General features: G+C 35.6%; 1 protein-coding gene across 1 annotated transcript; it reads right to left on the bottom strand.

The window, feature by feature from the left end:
* Positions 1–5: 5 nt before the first annotated feature.
* Positions 6–17,842, bottom strand: LOC126765600 (uncharacterized; the record flags this gene model as incomplete). Its single annotated transcript, XM_050483210.1, has 3 exons — positions 17,563–17,842; positions 487–1,032; positions 6–424 (listed from the first exon to the last, which is right to left on the bottom strand). Coding segments are annotated over exons 1-3 (1,245 nt in total), but the record flags the coding sequence as incomplete, so codon positions are not given.
* Between the last annotated feature and the right edge of the window lie 3,744 nt (positions 17,843–21,586).

The raw sequence follows: 21,586 nt of genomic DNA, 5'->3' as shown, positions 1-21,586 counted from the left end.
TATTTAATAACACCCAGTAAAGAAATAAATGGGTCTGTATTTTTTCTTTGGATTTCCCGCCTCCATAAAAACTCTACTATAACATCAGCAAAGTTTGCCGGATTATTATAGTTGTCTTCATAAAAAAATCTCTTCACTACACGCCAATGGGACTCGATTCTTTGGGTGTTTGTGCCATCCTCGGCGATGAATGGATTCCCAGGGTCGCTATGGTTAACCTTTCTATGGATGTAACCATATTCAGGGAGGCATTCATATGCGCGCCAAAAATCTGTCCTTATGGTTGTTCCTTCTAGTACATTTTTACGAATAAGAGGGATGAGGACCTCAGCGGAACGTACATTGTCGAGGCATACCTCCAGTCTGAGGTCCTCACTGCCATCCTCTATCATACCCAGCACCCAATGCCCTTCTACGCGTCTTCCTGAAAAAAAGAAAAGTATTTGAATAAACATAATTGCATTATATATAAATTATTATTATTACCTTTGTTATATTTCCGTTTCCCGAATTTACTTTCGTCAATCTGCACTACCTTACCTGGACCACCAATCTTCCCTTTGAATTCTTGTTGGTCTAACTGAAATATAACTACCGCTTCCCTGCAGTAGCTATACCAGTCGGAGATAGTGGCAGATGACAATTTCTTTCCCACGCTCGCATAATTCTCCCTATAAATATCTTCCCACGTAAAGCGGTGTTCGAAGCAATACATTAGGTAAAACACGTGGGGAAAGCTTAATTTGACGCCTTCAAACCACGTGCCCGCTGCCCTTGAAATAAGGGACTTCGTCCTACAATTGCCCCTAGAGCATTTAAAGTATCCTACTGGGTGGCGTTTGTGGAATGCCATTTTGGTTTTGTGAATGGTACAAAGCCGGCTTTTTGGCAACAGACCGTATACCTCGGCAAATGCTACACACAATTCATGTGAGCCCAAGTATTTGACCATTTTCACTATATTCCACTGCTGTATTGTGGTAGCATCAGGACACATTACTGCTGCAGCGCTCGTGGATGCAATATCATCATCTTTGAAAAAATTAGATATTATTTTATATAATACTGTTTTCAAAGAAAATTTCAAACCTCCCTGAAAAGCGCCGCAGGCGAAAATTTTTAATAAATAATCGCGCGATTTTTTATTCCAAATTTTCATTATGTGTTCAGTATAATATATTACATTGAAACAAGCGCGCAGGCGAAAATTTGTAATAAAAAATCGCGCGATTTTTTATTACTAATTTTCGTTATATGGACGTAATATATTGCCCACTTTTCAGAGAGCTAAATAACGTATTATATTTACCTGATTGGTTATTTGACATCATTATAAAGTTATTTTATTTAATTAGATTAAAAATTTCCAATTGCGAAAACACGTTTTAAATAAGGCACGCGAATATAGTATAATAAAAATTTGAATTCCATTGAAATCAAAATACCGTTAATACAGAAGTAACCCAACCAACATTTTTTCCATAATACTAACGTATTACTCCATTATTAAAATATATAGCATAACCTTAATTGAGCGTGACCCTAAGGATCCACCCCACCCCACCCCTTTTCACATGTGTTAATACTTACAACCATCGATCCGAAACGAGTCCTATGTAAAGTAACCCAAATGTATATAAGACCTACCATTTTGATTCGTTGGGTTATTACTGTCTTCCTTTTGTGCTTATTTTCTTCGTCGTTTGACAGTTCATATTCAGTAATTTTGCTTACATTTCAAGGAACAGTATAACACGTAATTGAAAGCTGTTTTATTTAATAAATTGTACATAAAATTGCAACTTAAAATTCATAATTTATCATTAATTCAATTAAATATATTTCAAAGAATGTATGTGTGTTAAATTGGTTAAATTGTTTGCAAGCAGTGCAACAAAAACTTCAAAAGAAGTGAGCCATTGTTTGAGCAAATGTGAAAATATGCGTTTTTTGCTTACTTATATCTAAAAAACAAATTAACATTTAACAATAAATTTACATTTAATCCAAAGTTTAATTCATTGGCTATCCGTGCTATATAAATTTAAAAAAATCCGCGCACGCATTTACGAGGAATAAGCAATGAAAATGAGTAAAGTAAACCCAACCCCAGAGAAGAGTTTTGGAAGAACGATTTCAGCACAACAGGAATGAAAATTCATGGCTTTTAGGTATACATATTTTCACTTTGTTCTTTTTACGATATTGATTTTATTTATATTTTAACAGGAGATTCTGGCTACCAATTGGAACCATGGTGCATAACTCCTTACAGAAACGCTTCGGATGGTTCAAATGAAGCTATGTTCAATGAAATTCATTCAAAGGCAAGATATATCGTCGAAAGAACTATCGGAATTTTAAAAGGACGCTGGAGAATTTGAGGAAATGGCATGAGAGTAAGATACCATCCGACAAAAGTGGCAAGATTTGCTAACGTTTGTGCAGCATTACACAACATCTGCATAAAATTTAAAATAAATTATGATCAACGGATATCGACACCGGGGTAGCGAACCGCCTCACCGCAATCGGCCAAACAATAAGAGATCAAATGAAGTACTCTTTAATAAATTGAAGTTGAAAATGTCTATGTCTTTACACTTGTAAATATTTTTTTCCTTCTAAACTGAAATACAAAAATTTTGTTCACATAAATAATTTTTTTTTTTAATTTTTAATGAGATATTCCATTCATTGGTTTTTATTTATGTTATTTATTACTTAAAATTATAAAAAAAATAAAATTTAAAAAAATTTGCTCAAATTTCCATAAATTTGTATATTACGATTTGTAATTTGCGTTCGAATAACGGTTCGAACGAACGGATACGTTTATATATGTACTCGCTCACGCATGTCATCATGCCAGATTACGATATAAACGTTTCGATCACGTATATAAGCGCTACGATCACGTATGTCACATAATACAAAATACAAACTTTTACGTGACGAGTGATACGTTCACGGATGTAACGATTCGACCCCAGAATTTTGATCCTCTGTTATGTTTGACACTTTTTATTAACGATTTTTAAATAATAGTATATTAGTCCTGTATATTCATATGAAATTGAACAACACGCCATTGTGGTTTTTCGTTTTTACCAGTTTGGGTACAACCCATAATGGCGAATTATAGCGACTATTACTACAGGATATGTATGTATATATAAAGTCGACTGTGAATTGGTGTATCACTTTTTGTTGTTATTATATGTATGTTTAATTTAATTAATCTAATCGATATACATATGTATGTAGATATAGGGTTGTACATATATAAGTTAAAATTAGTTAACACCACAACTAATATAAGATGAATTGGTCAGCTAACATAGCATTAACTGCTACCAATGCTACGCAAGATCATGCTGGGCTCATCATGCTGAAATGCTTGCTACCTTTATTGGCATATCCATACTGTTTATCCTTATTAACACCAACAAAAGCGGACAGTAGCAACGTAACTCTTTGACGGGTGACATTTAAAAGGTGATGCAAAAAACACTGAAGTGTTACGGTACCTTTAGAAGTTGTAGTTACAATCATAAAGATGTTCCTAGCAAGATCGCCTGAAGATCGCATAGCAAAAGCGATATTTTACCTCTTGTAAAGGGAGCCATAAATAAGTAAAATATATGTACATACATATACATATATGATTATGTTTTGCCTTAGTTAAGGCAGATGTAATGTAGATGTCAAGTAATTAACATGAGAAATAAATAAGTGAAAAATAAATAATTACGTTTTTAACGTAAATATTAATATTATTGATTCTTTCACATTCGGTAAACAATTAATATAACGGCACAAAACTATGCGAGAATAACGCCTTTGAAGTGTGCCATCTTATGAACAATGTACCAAGTATGTGGATCCCTGTGCCTATTGTTGGTTGGTTGGTTGGTATTAAAAAAATAGCTAAAATCGACTGAAGATGGTTGAGTATAAATTTAGCTTTGATTGTAATCTATTCACGTTTTCGTTGGCTGTAATCCTTGCAAGTTGGAAGAGTATAACTTAGCCTTTCCTTTCTTGTTTGTTATAAAAAATCATGCGGAAACTTTTAATGAACGTATTTCTTGGTTTTACTGCATGTTGATGTCTACATAACTTCGGTTTTATTACACTTAGTTCCGCTCCAGTATCTACATATTCTAAATGATTCTTAGTTTCCTAATAAGCGTATTTACAATTATACTATAAGGTACATAGTTTTCTTCGGCTGCTAATTGAAATGATTAATGATGTACTAGAATTTTCATTATTCGGAGAAACATTACTATTTGAAGCAAAAAGCTATTGATTTTGTGGACGAGGTTTTCGGCCATTAATACGAATATTATTATAGATGAAAACCTGAACTGTACCAAAGCGTTTCGGTATAAGTTATTACTATTGTTGGTATAATAGCGTCCTCTGGTAAAGTTATTTTTGTATGGTCCACTACAGTTTTTATACTTTTACAGCCGGTTGCAACAGAGTATTTTTGTTCACCTAAAACTAATCGAGATGGATATACTTGTATGTATGTTTTTATTAATGATTAGGAAGAGTCGGGACAAGTTGAATTCTGAGTGACAGTCTGTCTGTCCATACGTCGGTCTCCCCGTCCGTGCAACTGCTAACTTGAATAAAAATTGCGATCTTAATGAAACTTGGTACACGTGTTCCTTGGAAAAAAGGCTTTATCGGAGCCGGTATCAAATTTGGACGATAGGCATGACACCGCCTTTTTTATAGGAACCCCTATATCTCATGAACTCAAAGACCAATTTCAACCAAATTCGGTACATATGATATTCTTGTGTTGCAGTGTCAAAATGAGCTAATGCCAAGTATATGAAATGTTATTATACTACATACGAGAATAATGAATATATGTATATATAATTATAATAGGTCAGTTTGTGAGTTATATACATATGTATGTATGTATGTTTCTGTACAATTGCTTGAAAACAAGTTTGTGAGTACATATCAGAAAACTGCAACGAGTAATAAATTTTTGTTCATAATCGGGTATTGATCCAGTGAATATGTATAAAAACATGTTTTAAGTTCTTTGGTCTGTGTGTTTGCATTATGACCTTTTTTGTCTGTTTGTGTCTTCTATGTCTTCTGTCATTTTCTGAGCTAAAACGATCGGGATATTTGGAAACGTTGAAATTATGTAATTTTCTATGTGGTTTGTTCATCTATTTTTATAGCATTTGTTACCTTTGGGTTTATTATTCTTTTTGTCTATCAATTAATTCTTCTTTGGTCGAATAAAAAAGTGTGCGTCGTGAATACGAAAAATTATTTTGCGAAAAGATTTCCACTAAATTGGTTGCACTGTAGTTTATAACTATTTGATTTCTAAATGCATTTAATGGTTGTTTTAGGCGTTTAAATTTTTTTGTTGGTGAACTTTGAGCTGAATGTTGTGGGCAACTTGAGGTGTTGTTTATCTGTTGGCGAGACAATGCATTAGCAACAACGTTTTGATGACCTGGCTTACATACTATATACTAATTTAGCGAAGTATTCTTCTATGAAGTTTTTCCATCGTTTTAGTTCAGTGTTCGAATTTTTATCCGAAATTGAAAAATTTTCTTAATTTTTAAAGTTACCAAACCATAACAAGTAGTTCTAAGAGTTATAGATATAAAGGAAAAAGGTTTCTTGTTCTGAGAGAGTACAGATCCTATTGCAAAATTACTTGCGTCCGGCGTTAGTTGAAAAGGGTTGCTGAAGTCTGGTTGAAATAATTCAATTTGTGCTTGTAGTGCCTCTTTTATTTTTATCAAAGCCTCAAGTGCTGTTTCGTCTAGATTAATTGAGACCTTTGCGCTTTAATTTTTATTTACATCACCATTGTCTCCGCTTAGAAATGTAGTTAGAAATTTCGTTATTGCAGCGAAATTCTGTATAAATTTCTTGTAATAACTCGCCAGACCAAGGAATGATCGTAATTCTTTTAAATTTTTTTGATTGGGATAATTTATTTTAGTTTGATTTTTATTTGGATCTACAGTTATTTTATTACATATATTTCCGAGATATTCGACTGAATCCTGGAAAAAATGCGATTTCTCTTTTGAAATCTTCATAATAGCATTGTGAAGTGCGTTTACCATTGTACGATATGTTCCATGTGTTCCTCTGGTGATGAGGAATGTATGAGTACATTGTCAATGTAAAAATATGCGAACTTGCTAATATATGGACGTAGGATATCGTCTACGCATCGCTGAAATATAGAAGGCGCGTTCTTTAAACCGAACGGCATCCTAAGGAACTCATACTTTGCTCCATTCACACTGAATGCGTTTTTTCTCTATCTGATTTTTTTTTATCAAGATTTGGTGAAAGCCTGACTCTAAGTCTATCGTTGTGAAAACCTTTGCTTTATCTAGATTATGAATTGTCATAGCAACATCTGGGATAGGATATCTATCAGTGATAGTCTGAGTGTGAAGCTTCTGAAAATCTACTACCACTCGTCTTTTAGGTTTCCTTTCGGTATCGGTACCTTTCTGATTCTGTCCTAATTGTAGCTTGTATTGTAGTCGTAAACGGAAGGATTTCGTTAGTTTCGGCATTTATTCCCATGATATTTTCAATTTCAGTTTTATATGTCTCGTCATCACATGTCATCAGTATGTGGGGCGAGTATTGTAGGTCTTCGTCTCTAATAGGGTTTACTCGTTGTACTTTGTTGGTGTTGTAATTCCTTGAAGAAGGAATTCTTCCGCGTTTTGCTGTTTGTTGATCTTCTCTGAACGGCTTATAAAATCGTTGAGATTGCTGAAAGTTTTTCCTTGGAAGGTGTTGATTGTTGTATTGTGTTGATCACACGTGTTGACGAGTGGCATCTACTTCCATTGGTTCTTGGTGTGGTTGTTGGTTATATTGTACCTGAACATTGGGGTTCTATCTCCTTCTATCATCATATCTGTGTTGTGGAGGTTATTTCTTTGTGGTGTAATTTGTGCGTCGAACTGCATGTTCGCATGTTCGATTGCATATGCGGTTTCCAAGTCCTTTGGGTGATGACCGTATAATGTGCCGCTTGAATATCTGCTCTTCAGGCCTGTGATGAAAGCACGGACTGCTTCTTGGTTTGCATATTCCAACATGAATGCAGGTTGTTGTCTAATTCTACATGATGATCTGTCGTAGTGACTGTTTGTGAGGATTGTTGTGCTTCTAGTATATTTACCTTTAATTTTGGGTTATTTAGGGCCTGTTATAACTTATGTTATGACGTAACCACTTCCTATATAACACAATTTTTAATTCCATTTGAGCCTTTCACTTTCCAATACACAAATCAAGAAGTAATTAATTCAACGGGATAAAATTTCGCACTAACAATTCCTTTAAAGTATGCAACCTTATCATCAAAATTGCCCTATTCCAACCGAAACTCGTGGCGTTTCAAAAATGGGTTGAATCGGGTCAATACTTACCGAAGTCCCATATACCTAATATAAAAATTTTCGAAGAAGACTTTATGCTGGATATATCTGCCAATATTTGAATTACTCAATGAAAATTACAGAACCTGTTTTACTCATAATATCCGCATGTAACTATTAAAAAAATTTTTCCTCGAAAATCCGGTTGATTTTTCTTCATATTATTGGTGATTGTATGTGAGGTGCCTTAATGAACCCCAGTGAACATATTTTAGTATATAGCATGATAATACTTAATATAGTAGATAAAATCAGGTCGGTACTACCCCATCTCCCATATACTTCATACACCCTGTCAAGAAAGTATGTTCATTTCCCCCTTTCATCTCCCGCTTATATGAAAGACAGGTAAATTTTTTTTTCTAGGTTGATACAATTGTCCTTAATTATGATGCCAAAACTTAACGCGATCTGTCAACCAGTGTGTTTACAGCAGCTGTTTATGTCAGTCGACCTCAGTAGTGTTTGCCGAATTTTAAAATTTAAATCAGCTTATTTATGTAAAATTTTGGCCAAACACTCAACAAATATCATTGAGCAAGCACCGTATTCACCTGATACTTTTACCATTCTCCACACTGAAATATCCACTTCGAGGAACACGCTTTGACTCAATTCAAGACATTAAAACAAATTTGACGCGAGAGCTGAAGGCCATCCCGGAAAGTGCCTATAAAAATGTTTGTTTATAATTGGAAGAAGCGTTGGCACATGTACATCGTTTCAAATGGATGTTACTTTGAAGGCGATAAAATAAATTTGGATGACTATTAAAAATTTTGCGTTTTAATTTATATTCCCGATACTTTCTTGACAGGGTGTATAATGATTTTCATTTTTCACTACGTAGTCTATGGGAGTTGGGGCAATTTTTGATAAGGTGGAATACTTTAAAGTTAAGTTATAAGTGCAAAATTGTATACCGTTATATTAATTACTTCTTGATTTGTGTACTGGAAAGTGAAAACCCGAAATGGAATTTAAAATTGTGCTACATATGAAGTAGCCATACTTATAGTCAAAAAACTTGTTTTTTCAAAATTATTTTATTTATTGGATCTGCTTTTTCTTAAAGCCTAACAATAAGTTATAAAATCTTGAATCTATTTAAAAACTTGACAGGCTCAAGCAAGTGATTGAGCTTCTTTTAAGTCGTGTTTGATCGCAGGAATGTACTGAAACATTAGCCAAAGGGTTTTGGTGATCTCGGAGTTTAGATATATATATTTAATTCTGCTATCTTCTATTTCTTTCTTTACCATAGGAATACCAAGGTCTTTATGAATACTTTAATTACGCATGTACCATGGTGAGCACGTGATTGTTCTAAGCATTTTTGGTTGGAACCTTTGTATTATATCAATATTAGTTGCACAGGTCGTACCCCACCGTTGAATGTCATACATCCAAATCGGCTTTATGCCCGCATTATATAAAAGCACTTTGTTGTCTAGGCTAAGTTTAGAGTTTTTCTTTCAAAGCCAGTTTAAATTTGCAGCTCTAATCTTCATGCAAGTTATTTTACTAGATTGTATATGTTTTCTCCACGTAAGTCTTCTATCTAGGTAAATACCAAGATAAGTTACTTCATTCGCTTGGGGTACTAAAATATTGTTCATTTTTACTGCCGAACACATTTTTGGTCTTAGCAAAAATTTAACATGCTTAAGGGGTATTCTGGTCTAGAAGCATTAATTTCAGCTAATTTTTAAAGTGTCGTAAAAAAAGGCAATTTATATTTTTACCATCAATTTTTTATTAGTTATTTGTTAATTTTAGAAGAGTACAGAAAAAAGTTAAAAACTAAAAAGAGTAAAAAATTTCAAAAATTATGAGCTGACGAAGTGGGGGGTCTCTAAAAATTTCCAAGTGACCATACCCATGATTTCAACCCTCCTAGTTATCTGAATCCAAAAAAAAAGATTATTAATCTAGAATAATGTCGCAATGGCCGGAACTACGGAAAAGTGGGAAGCAATTTTTTTCACAAAATGGCGACTGCCTGAAAAAACAGGTTTTTTTGGATCACTTTTTCTGACTATTTCGAATTTTTTAAAAATAATAAAAATAAAAATTTGGGGATGGAGCTAGTTCCAACCATAGACAAGCCTATAAAGAAGACTCTATAAAAATTTCAAGTAAATCGGTCTGGTAGAACCTGAGGAATCGTGGGTATCGTTCCGAAAAAGTCAGTTTTGAGAAAAACGCGTTTAAAGTTTCGCGTAATGTCTTTTGTTCGATTAGTTCCGGCCGAACCAGTTTGGATGTCGGGTCAGAAAAATGCCTATATATCTCCGAAAATAATTTGATTTTTGAAAAATCCTCTTGTACACATATTCTTGAATAGCTAAACTTTGAAAATATAAGAAAAAAATGTCGATTTTTTTAAATAAAGACCAGAATACCCCCTTAAACTTTTGTTCATTTAGATTCATACGACAGTTGGCTAGCCATTCTTCGATAGACCTTAAGTGTTCGGCTAATATTCTTGATGCTATTATGTGGCATTTGTTACGGCTCACTAATGCTGTGTCGTCTGCAAAATTTGATGTTAATACATTACTAGCTGTTGGAAAATCTGCTGTATATATGATATATAGGGATGGGCCTGAAACACCAGCCTTTATCTGTCATTCATCAGATATGAAATCTCCAACTTTTACCATAATTGCCTATTTTTTAAATAAGACTCAAATATTTTATATTATACAATTGTAAAGGCAGAATGTTTTTAATCTTATATAAAAGACCTTCGTGCCACACCTTATCAAACGCCTGAGCAACATCTAGAAATAATGCTGAACATTACTCCCTGTGCTCAAATGCTTTCCTTATCACGTTAGTAATTCTATTTACTTGCTCTATTATGCCATGTTTCGCACGAAATCCGAATTGATGCATTGGTATTGTATTATTTTCGTGGAGGAAAGGAGACATCTATGATAGTAATACTTTTTCAAATACCTTTGAAAGACAGGGTAGAAGACTGATTGATTGGTCTGTATGAAGACGGCTGTGTTAAGTCTTTCCCAGGTTTATCTATCAAGATAATCTGCGACTTTTTCCATGAAATTGTATAGTATCCGAAACTAAGAATTGCATTGAAGAGCAAAGAGAGCACCTCTACAGCAATAATTGGTAACTCAATTCGCATTTTTGGGGAAATTTTATCATGTCCCGGCGACTTTTTTTGGATTAAGTTCTTTGATGATACCAATAATTTCAGAAGGTGAAGTTTTAAAAAACTCAAGCGACTCTTTAGCTGTGTTGGGTAAGATTGACAATTTAAAGTTGTTCCTTGGCAAATTGGGTTGGAATACCTTTTCTAGATGATTTGCAAAGCAATTAGCCTTTTCCTCATCACTTCGAGCCCAATTTCCACCTATAGTGGATATCTCGTATAGGCATGTTGGAGTCAGTTGGTGGCTTCATGGACTTTTCGGCTTTCCAAGGGGAATTTTGCTTGTTTGAATTTGGACACAGCTTCTTTATATACATACATTTCGGTGTTTAATTCTTCCTCACGTTTTTTTAATTTACGTACAGCAGATTTTAATTGAAGCTGAGTGGAAGGGGAGCGATTTATCTGCCATTCACGTCTTGTACGCCTTTTTTCATTTACAAGCATTTATATTTCTCTATTAGAGATTTTTCTGAAACCAAGCGGCTTATAGCTTTTGTTTGGTGTTGCTAAGACAGCTGCGCTGGTTTTTATATCATTGACTTCTGTTACGCTTTCGTCAATATCTTTTCCTGTATTTATTTTGTACTCAATATTAATGTGGCTACCGACGTATTTTTTATATTTTAGCCAATTCGTTTTATAAGAAGTTAGACCCACTTTTGGATTAACGAATATGGGTTGTTCACACAACTTTATTAGTACAGGAGAGTGATCAGAAGATAGGTCAGTACATGTATCAGATGTTATATGCGATTTATCTATATTTTTGATTACATCAAATTAATTAAATCTGGTATTTTCTTACGATCACTAGGCCAATATGTCGGTTTACCAGGAGATATTATTTCAAGGTTATTGTGCCCATTTATAACAATTTCATACAGCTGTCGTCCTTTCGGATTAATAAGACGTGTGTTTTGCGTTGTAATCTTCACCTGCTAGAAATCTTTGACCTAGTGTTCCAAAAAAGTCTTTAAATTCGATTTCTGTAATTTTAAAACGAGGTGGACAGTAAATAGCCGTAAGGTTTAAGTCACAACCCCGATTTTTTAGTGATATTGTTGTGGCTTGTAACTGTGGTGTAGTATGAGATTCTAGAGCATAGTGGTTTAAACGATTTCTAATCAACACTACCGTGCCACCATACGCTTTTCCATCCGGATGATTTGTAACATATAATCTAAATCCCGGATTATTGAAATTATTTTTATTCGTTAGGTGAGTTTCTGAAATAAGCATTACATCTATATTCTTTTCAGACAGAAATCTGATAATCTCTAATTTATGTTGGTTAACACCGTTAGAATTCCATATACAGATTTATATTTAGTAAGCTCATTTTTTACCTAATAAATTTTGCAGCATTTGATTTTATTAAATCTTGGATCATGTTTTGCATTGTAGACATAAATTGTGTCATACACAGTGTAAGATTTATAATCATAGTTTCATTACCTCCATTTGGAGAATTTTGCGGCAGTTGCATTTGCACAGTGTTGCCTTTCACCACATTTGCATAGCTTCCTTGCATATTATTATTGTCAGAAGTAATAGGATATGAACTTTTTTCTGAGGTTGCTATAATTTCATTAAGGGGTGTTTGTAACATTTGGTTACGACGTGCTTGAATGCCCTGTGACAACTTCCATTTCCTCCGCAATTGCTGCATTTTTTATTTAATTCTTCTTTCTTAAGGGTTCATTTAGAAGTGGGATGTAAATCACCACATACCACACAAACACTGCGTAGAGTGCAATATGATTTAGTATGCCCATATTCTTTTTTTTTTTTTTTTTGCAATATCTTATTATTTATTGAATCTGCTATTTATTTTAAAAGCCTAACAATAAGTTATAAAATCTTAAATCTATTTAAAAACTAGACAAGCTCAAGCAAGTGTTTGAGCTGTTTTGGTGATACGTTGCGTCTTATATTACCTGCGTAATATCTCTTCTTTTAAGGCGTGTTTGATCGCAGGAATGTACCAAAGCATTAGCCAAAGGGTTTGGGTGATCTCGGAGTTTAGATATATATTTAATTCTGCTGTCTTCTATTTCTTTCTTTACCATAGAAATACCTAGGTCTTTATGGATATTTTCATTACGCATGTACCATGGTGAACACGTGATTGTTCTAAGCACTTTAGATTGGAACCTTTGTATTATATCAATATTAGTTGCACAGGTCGTACCCCACAGTTGAATGTCATACATCCAAATCGGCTTTATGACCGCGTTATATAAAAGCACTTTGTTGTCTAGGCTAAGTTTGGAGTTTTTATTTAAAAGCCAATTTAAATTTGCAGCTCTTATCTTCATGCAAGTTATTTTACTAGATATGTGTTTTCTCCATGTAAGTCTTCTATCTAGATGAATTCCAAGATAAGTTACTTCGTTGGCTTGGGGTACTAAAATATTGTTCATTTTTACTGCCGGACACATTTTAGGTCTTAGTGAAAACGTAACATGCTTGCATTTTTGTTCATTCACATTTATACGCCAGTTGGCTAGCCATTCTTCGACAGACCTTAAGTGCTCGGCTAATATTCTTGATGCTATTATGTGGCATTTATCACGGCTCACTAAAGCTGTGTCATCCGCAAAAGTTGAGGTCAATATATTATTAGCTGTAGGAAGATCTGCAGTATATATGATGTATAGAGTTGGGCCTAAAACACTGCCCTGAGGTACACCAGCCCTTATCTGTCGTTCGTCAGATATGAAATCTCCCACTTTTACCATAAATTGTCTATTTTTTAAATAAGACTCCAATGTTTTATACAATTCTAAAGGTAGAATGTTTTTAATTTTATACAAAAGGCCTTCATGCCACACCTTATCAAATGCCTGAGCCACGTCTAGAAATAAAGCTGAACAGTACTCTCTGTGCTCAAATGCTTTTCTTATTTCGTTAGTAATTCTATTTACATGCTCTATCGTGCTATGTTTTTCATGAAACCCGAATTGGTGCGTTGGTATTATATTATTTTCGTGGAGGAAAGGAGACATCTTTGATAATAACACTTTTTCAAATATTTTAGAAAGGCAGGGTAGAAGACTGATTGGTCTGTATGAAGACGGCTGTGTTAAGTCTTTCCCAGGTTTATCTATCAGGATAATCTGCGACTTTTTCCATGATTTAGGATAGTATCCAAGATTAAGAATTGCACTGAGGAGCAAAGAGAGCACTTCTACAGCAATACTTGGTAACTCAATTAGCATTTTTGGGGTAATATTATCGTGTCCTGGTGACTTTTTTGGTTTAAGTTCTTTTATTATTCTAATAATTTCAGTAGGTGAAGTCTTAAAAGACTCGAGTGACTCGTTACAAAAACAATTAGCCTTTTCCTCGTCACTTCGAGCCCAATTTCCGCCCATGTCTCGTATAGGCATGTTGGAGTTAGTTGGTGGCTTCAGGAACTTTTGGGCTTTCCAAAGAGAATTTTGCTTGCTTGAATTTGGACACAGCTTCTTTATATACATTTCGGTATAGGATTCTTCCTCACGTTTAAGCGCTTTTTTTAATTTACGTACAGCTGATTTCAATTGAAGCTGAGTGGAAGGGGAGCGATTTATCTGCCATTCACGCCTTGCACGCCTTTTTTCGTTTACAAGCTTTTCTATTTCTCTGTTAGTAATTTTTCTGGCACCAAGCGGCTTATAGTTTTTGTTTGGTGTTGCTAAGACAGCTGCTTTAGTTATTATTTCATTGATCTTCTATGCTTTCGTCAATATCTCTTCTTGTATTTATTTTGTACTCAACATTAATGTGGCTACTCACGTATTTTTTATATATATTATATGTATTAGCCAATTCGTTTTATAAGAAGTTAATCCCACTTTTGGATTAACGAATATGGGTTGTTCACATAACTTTATTAGTACAGGAGAGTGATCAGAAGATAGATCAGTACATGTATCAACTGTTATAAGCGATTTATCTATATTTTTGATTACAGCAAAATCAATTAAATCTGGTATTTTTTTACGATCACTAGGCCAATATGTCGGCTTACCAGGAGATATTACGTCAAGGTTATTGTGCCTATTTATAATAGTGTGATACAGCTGTCGTCCTTTCGGATTAATTAGCCGTGAGCCCCAATACGTGTGCTTTGCATTGTAATCTCCACCTGCTATAAATCTATGGCCTAGTGTTCCAAAAAAGTCTTTGATTTGGATGTCAGTAATTTTAAACCGAGGTGGACAGTATATGGCTGTCAGATTTAAGTCCCCGCAGCGATTTTTTATAGTTATTGTTGTAGCTTGTAATTGCGCTGTGGCATAAGTTTCTGATGTGTGGTGATTTAACCGTTTTCTAACCAACACTGCTGTTCCTCCATGTGCCTTTCCATCTGGGTGGTTTGTAACATAGAGTCTAAATCCCGGTATAAAGAAATTGTTTTTGTTCGTAAGATGAGTTTCTGACAATAGCATTACATCGATACTATTTTCATCCAGAAATCTAATAAGTTCCAATTTATGTTGGTTAACACCGTTAGCATTCCATAAACAAATGTTCAATACACTCATTTTTTACTTAAAAAAGTTTGCAACATTTGGTTTTGTGATTTGATTATCTCTTGAATCATATTTTGCATTGAAGCCATAAATTGTGTCATACATTGGGTAAGGTTGAAAATCATAGTTTCAACGCTTCCATTTGGTTGGTCTTGGGGCAATTGCATTTGTGCAGTATTGCCTTTCACCTCGTTTGCATAGCTTCCTTGTGTAGCATTGTCTTTAGGATTAACTGGTTTTGAAATGTGGACGGGGATTTCAATATTTTCAATAGATGGAATATTCATCATTTGGTTACGACGTGCTTGGATGCCCTGTGACAACTTCGATTTTTAATCTTTGTATACAGGGCAACCCCTGTAGTTAGCAGTGTGGTTTCCTCCACAATTGCTGCATTTTTTATTTAAATCCTCTTTTTTAAGAGTACATTTTGAAGTTGGATGTAGATCACCACATACTACACAGACACTTCGTAGAGTGCAATATGCTTTCGTGTGTCCATACTCTTGGCAGTTTGTACATTGTACTGGAGCATTTCTCTTGTGTGGTTCCTCAACGGTGATTCTGCGATGGAGAAGATATTTTAAATTGTAAATCGGGTGTATTTCATTTTTCTTTAATTTGTTAGAATCTGGCATCAATTCTATTTTGAACATTGGTTGTGGGACTTTGTTCCTGTTAAAAATATTTACTACTGATTTAATGCTAAAACCACCTTCTTCTAGTGCTTCTCTAACGTCGTTAGAGTCTACCGAAGACTCTATACCTTTTATGACAACAACTAGGTCTTTTGAGCTCTTCAGTTGGTAAGAGTAGTAATTCTTGTTATTATTTGATAGGAATTTTACAATTTCCATGAAACTTTTTTCAGTGTATGTTTGAATTTTTGTTTCATCTATGTTACCTTTTTTCAAGGGCACAATGTGGAAATTGTTTGTGCCTATTATATTGCTCATTTTTGAAACAAGCGCATTTGAGCTACGCTCACGCAAATAGATTGGAGGGGGTTTGGCATTCACGACCGTGGTGGTACCATTTGCTTCGTCGTTAAGCTCTTTGCTTAGTAAGGCAAATCTGTTGCCATTAAGAATTTCTGGCTTTTTGGTGTTTGGCGTGTTTGCTTAAAATTTTTTGGTATTGACCGCTGTTTTAATAGGACTCAATTTCCTTTTTACATTAGTACCAGTCTGAACTGATGGCCCTTTTTTGCTTGGTACATTCTCACCTTGCATTTTATTTTCCTTCGCTGTCCGGGTGCTTGCTGGTACCTGCATAGTGGCTGCTGTCAGTGGATTTGTTGTTGCCCGATTGCTGTTCACTGCTGCTTCTGCTGACTGCGCTTGCTTAGTCTCTCTTACATCTGATCGCTGCGATGACTCATCATCGCCGTTACATTTGTTTTTGCTAGGAGTTACTTTTGTTGGCTCGACAAAACTGAAGTAGGCATTTAAGGAATGCCTACGGTTTTGCGGTTGAGGCTGCGAAGCACTCATTATTGTTTGTTTTTTGTTTTTATATATTTGTTTTGTGCACTATTTGTTAATGTTTATTATTAGAAGTTTGTGTGCACTGTTTTTTATTTGTTTGTTTGTTTTTATTTATTATTATTGCTTGCTTACGAATCACGGAGCGACTTAAAAAAAAACACGTCCGTACACTTTGAACACTGACAGAGTTATTGATTGCCCATATTCTTGGCAGTTAGTACATTGTACCGGACCGTTTCTTTTATGTGGTTCTTCAACAGTTACTCTACGATGCAGCAAATATTTCAAATTATACATTGGATGTGTTTAATTTTTTTTAAGATGATTTGAGCTCAGCAAGAATTAAATTTTAAACATTGGCTGTGGTACTTTGTTTCTATTAAATATATTTACAACTGTTTTAATTCCAAAACCGCATTCTTCCAATGCTTCTTTTACTTCACTACCGATTACAACAACTAAGCCCTAAGAGCTCTTCAGTTGATACGAATAATAATTCTTGTTTTTATTTGACAAAAATTTAACTATATCCATACAACTTTTTTCAGTGTAGGACTGAATTTTTGTTTCATCTATATTGCCTTTTTTTAAAGGCACTATATGAAAATTGTTAGTACCTACAATTTTACTTAATTCAGCAACGAGAACATTACTGCTATGCTCGCGCAAATACATATATTGGAGATGGTTTGGCATTAACGACTGTGGTGGTACCCTTCGCATCGTCGTCTGATCCATTGCTTAGTAAGGCAAATCTATTGCCATTTAAAACTTCCGGTTTATTCTTAATTGGTGTACCGCCTGGAAGTTTTTTAGGATTGACCGCTGACTTTGAAGGACTTAATTTCCTTTTTATGTTAATGTAGACTGGCCTTTTTTTATTGGTACATTCTCACCTTGATTTATGTTGTTCTTCGCTGCCTGCGTACTCGCTGGTACCTGCTTAGTTGTTGGTGTGATCACGTTTGCTGCTGGCCGTTGTTGACTGCCGTTCTCTTCTGCTTTTGTTTTTTGTAAGATCTGCTTATGGTGCTGCTCAATTGGTCGCTGCGATGACTTATCCTTCTCACCGCTGCCTTGTTTGTTGGTAGGAGCTGAATTCGCAGGCTCGACAAAGCTGAAGTAGGCATTCAGAGAATGCCTAAGGCATTGTTGGTGGGGCTGCGCTGCGCTCATGATTTTGTATTTTTTTATTTTATTTCTCACTTATTATTTGTTATTTTATTATGTTTATTGTTTGTAAACAGTTTGATTATTTTGTGATTTTTTATTTTTTGATTTGCACTTTTGGCGTTATTGCCTTACACTTAATGCACTTTTTTGAATTTTTGTTTACCTGTTTTGTTTTTGTTGTTTTATTTCTGATGCCATCTCAGAGGTAAAATTTAATGTCCCTGGCGTTTTTATACTCTCGCAACAATGTTGCTAACGAAGTATTATAGTTTTGTTCACATTTTCAGAGTTATATATACCAAAGTGATCAGGGCGACGAGTAGAGTCGAAATCCGGATGTCTGTCTGTCCGTCCGTCTGTCCGTCCGTCTGTCCGTCCGTCCGTCCGTCTGTCCGTCCGTCCGTGCAAGCTGTAATTTAAAAATTGAGATATCATGATTTACACGTATTCCTTGGCTCCATAAGAAGGTTAAGTTCGAAGATGGGCAAAATCGGCCAAGTGTCATAACTAAGCCATAAATAAAGATATTAAAGTGAAATTTGGCACAAAGGATCGCATTAGGGAGGGCATATTGGACGTTTTGGAAAAGTGGGCGTGGCCCCGCCCCTACTAAGTTTTTTGTACGTATCTCCGGAAACTACTATAGCTATGTTAACCAAACTCTACAAAGTCGTTTCCTTCAGGCATTTCCATGTACAGTTCAAAAATGGAAGAAATCGGATAATAACCACGCCCACCTCCCATACAAAGGTTATGTTCAAAATCACTAAAAGTGCCATAACCGACTAACAAAAAACGTCAGAAACTTAAATTTTTGAGCTGCACCCAGGCTTTTTTTAAAAATTGAAAATAGGCGTGGCGCCGCCCCTTATGGACCAAGAACCATATCTCAGGAATTTACTAGACCGATTTCAATGAAATTCGGTATATAATATTTTCTTAACACCCTGATGACATGTACGAAATATGGGTGAAATGTTCGCAACCACGCCTTTTCCAATATAAAGCTATTTTGAATTCCATCTGATGCCTTCTCTGTATAATACGAGTATAAACATTAGGAACCATTGATGATAGCGGAATAAAACTTTACAAAAATACGGTATTTGAAAAATATGTAAATGACGTATTATGAAATCTCGATTATCACTTTACCATGCGAGAGTATAAAATGTTCGGTGACACCCGAACTTAGCCCTTCCTTACTTGTTAGTTATTAATTTATGGCGCTTTTAGTAGTTTTAAACAGTACCGTAACATGAGGAGTGACCGGTTTATCTTCTGATTTCAACTATTTTCAGACTGTCGGTGGAAGTTCTTATAATATTTGTGCTAAGGAAACTTGGTTGTTATAACTTTAGTCTTTGAGGAGATAAGTACATACATATGTACACTAAACTTATTAGATAGCGGGTCCACTCTCACTTTTTCAAAATTGTCTGCCTCTTGCTACTACGATCTTCTGTGCCAAATTATAGTTTTATATCTTAATATAGTGCTTAGTTATGACTTTTTATAGGTTTTCGGTGTATTGAGTTTTGTGGGCGCGACAGTGGTCCGATTACGCCCTTCTACAAACTCGGAATTTGGTTTTACTAAGGAACATACCAAGTTTCATCAAGATATCGCAATTTTTACACAAGTTACAGCTTGCACGGACAAACAAACACCGTTAGGTGAACAAACCTATTATACTCTTTAGCAACATCTTAGTTAGGCTAGATATGATATGTAGTCCTTTGTTATGCTATAGAAAAGAAGAACTCGTGTGTTCGAACTATAAGTTGCCAAAACAAATTTGCAAAGACGTTTAATTTCCATTCCCGCCAGCTCGTATGTCTAAAGGTATGCGTACCCAAGTGCTTAAGTCTTGACCTCCCAAATGCGGGACAGTCAAGAAGAAAGTGTTGAGTTGACTGCACCTCATATTCTTTCATACAGCTTCTGCAGATGGCGTCTGTCCCAGTCGTACTGCGTGGACGCCAATAGGCTAGCCTTACGACAAAGGCTAGCGCGGGCCAAGCTTCCGCGAAGCCCAACAATTTCATAGTAGAACACAAGAGGATACGGGATATCGATAGCGGTTCTAGGATGCCATTCCTTGCTAACTCATCAGCTTCACAGTTTCCGGCGATTGGGCTGTAACCAGTCTTATCACAAAGACACTCGATACTATTGATAGCAATGTTAGGAACTCTTCGACCAGCCCTAAACGCACTGTTAATGAGTTCAAAGCTAATATCGTCACTCTGCTATGTGAGTGCATGGTCACTTCTCTGAAGGAGACTGCACTCTGGAGTAGAAAATCGCCTGCTACCTTCATGGTTGCAACCTCGGTCTGGAAGACACTGCAGTAGTCAGGAATTCTGAAACTGGAGTTGATAGAGAGCTCCCGACACCTCCACCAACCCTTCCCCCAATCTTTGACCCATCCGTGAAGAAGCTCTTCCCCACAACTCCGCCAGAGTTCGGTTTGAATACTCCATGATTCAAGTGATCCAGTATGAAGTCAAAGTGAATGAGGATTTCCGAGAGTTCACACCCGTGTTCTTTTAAGAGCAGAGAGTCTGAGTCTGATGGCTACTTTCGTAGCCATACACCTTCCGCAGATGTCCCCGGCAATATGAGCAGGAAGAGCCATGAGTGGACCATATTGCACCCCACATGCTGATGAACACCGGCCGTTGAATGCTCTCTAGTTTTCACCACTTAAAGACTCCATAGAACATGATGGGCATGATTATGGTGTCGTAGAGCCAGAGGACCGTTTTCGGTGAGAGACCCCATCTTTTGCCAATGGCTCCTCTACGACAGTACAAGCCAATCGATGCCTTTTGTATCTCTCTTCTATATTCGGCTTCCATGAAAGCTTCCTATCCAGGATGAGCTGTAGATATTTCACTGTGTCCGCTGGTTACAAACGGATGTCTCCCATTCGTGGCAGCGGTGCCGTAGGGATCTTGTGTCCATTTCGGTTTTATTTAGGTTGATGGCAAAGATTGATTTAAAAGGTAGACGATTAATCGAGAAATCCGTTATAATATGAATACAATCGATAGTTCCGACGATTGTATTTGAGTTCTAGTCCAGCAGCCATGGTCAGATGAAGCAGTGAAATTCAGAACATCATTTGAACGAATTGGCATGGATATAGCTGGTCCATTTCCAACCAGTTAAATAGCACAAATGTGTACATACATAAGTCATGGCCTGTATTAGCAACTAGCGAGAGGTTTACCCAATCCGGACGTATTCATCAACAATTAGATAACGATTAATTTTGAATCTGAAGGATTCAATCGATCCTTAGAAGAAGATTTGAGGATATTGGTAGACAAGTCTCAAAATGATTCGGATACCTAAATAACCTTGTTCCTAATTGCTGCAGTACATGGGTTTGAAACCCTAAACAAAAATGACATGAGAGATAAAAAGATGCCCAACTCTCATTTCATTGAAAGGAAAGCGTAAAGGCCCATTTTCATACAATTTTCCTTGCTTTGCGTGACAGTTCACAGTGAACCACAAAGCGTATGAAACAATATGGTCGATTTCCTTTCAGTGTTTATCTTTAATAAAAATGGCGTCTGCTGCTTGGCAGAGCGTAAAAAGATGAGAGTTGCATAACATTTTACTTGACTTTGTGTTGAAAACTTTTTGTGTGAACGTACTCATACAAAATCGTATATCGAATTTTTCTGTCAAAACAAATGTCTTTGACATTAGCAAATAAGAATGGCAAAAGTT

Source organism: Bactrocera neohumeralis, unplaced genomic scaffold, assembly GCF_024586455.1.
Source record: "Bactrocera neohumeralis isolate Rockhampton unplaced genomic scaffold, APGP_CSIRO_Bneo_wtdbg2-racon-allhic-juicebox.fasta_v2 cluster10, whole genome shotgun sequence".
Taxonomy (NCBI): domain Eukaryota; kingdom Metazoa; phylum Arthropoda; class Insecta; order Diptera; family Tephritidae; genus Bactrocera; species Bactrocera neohumeralis.
Note: the sequence above shows the minus strand (reverse complement) of the source record. Positions and strands in the feature narration are given on the sequence as shown.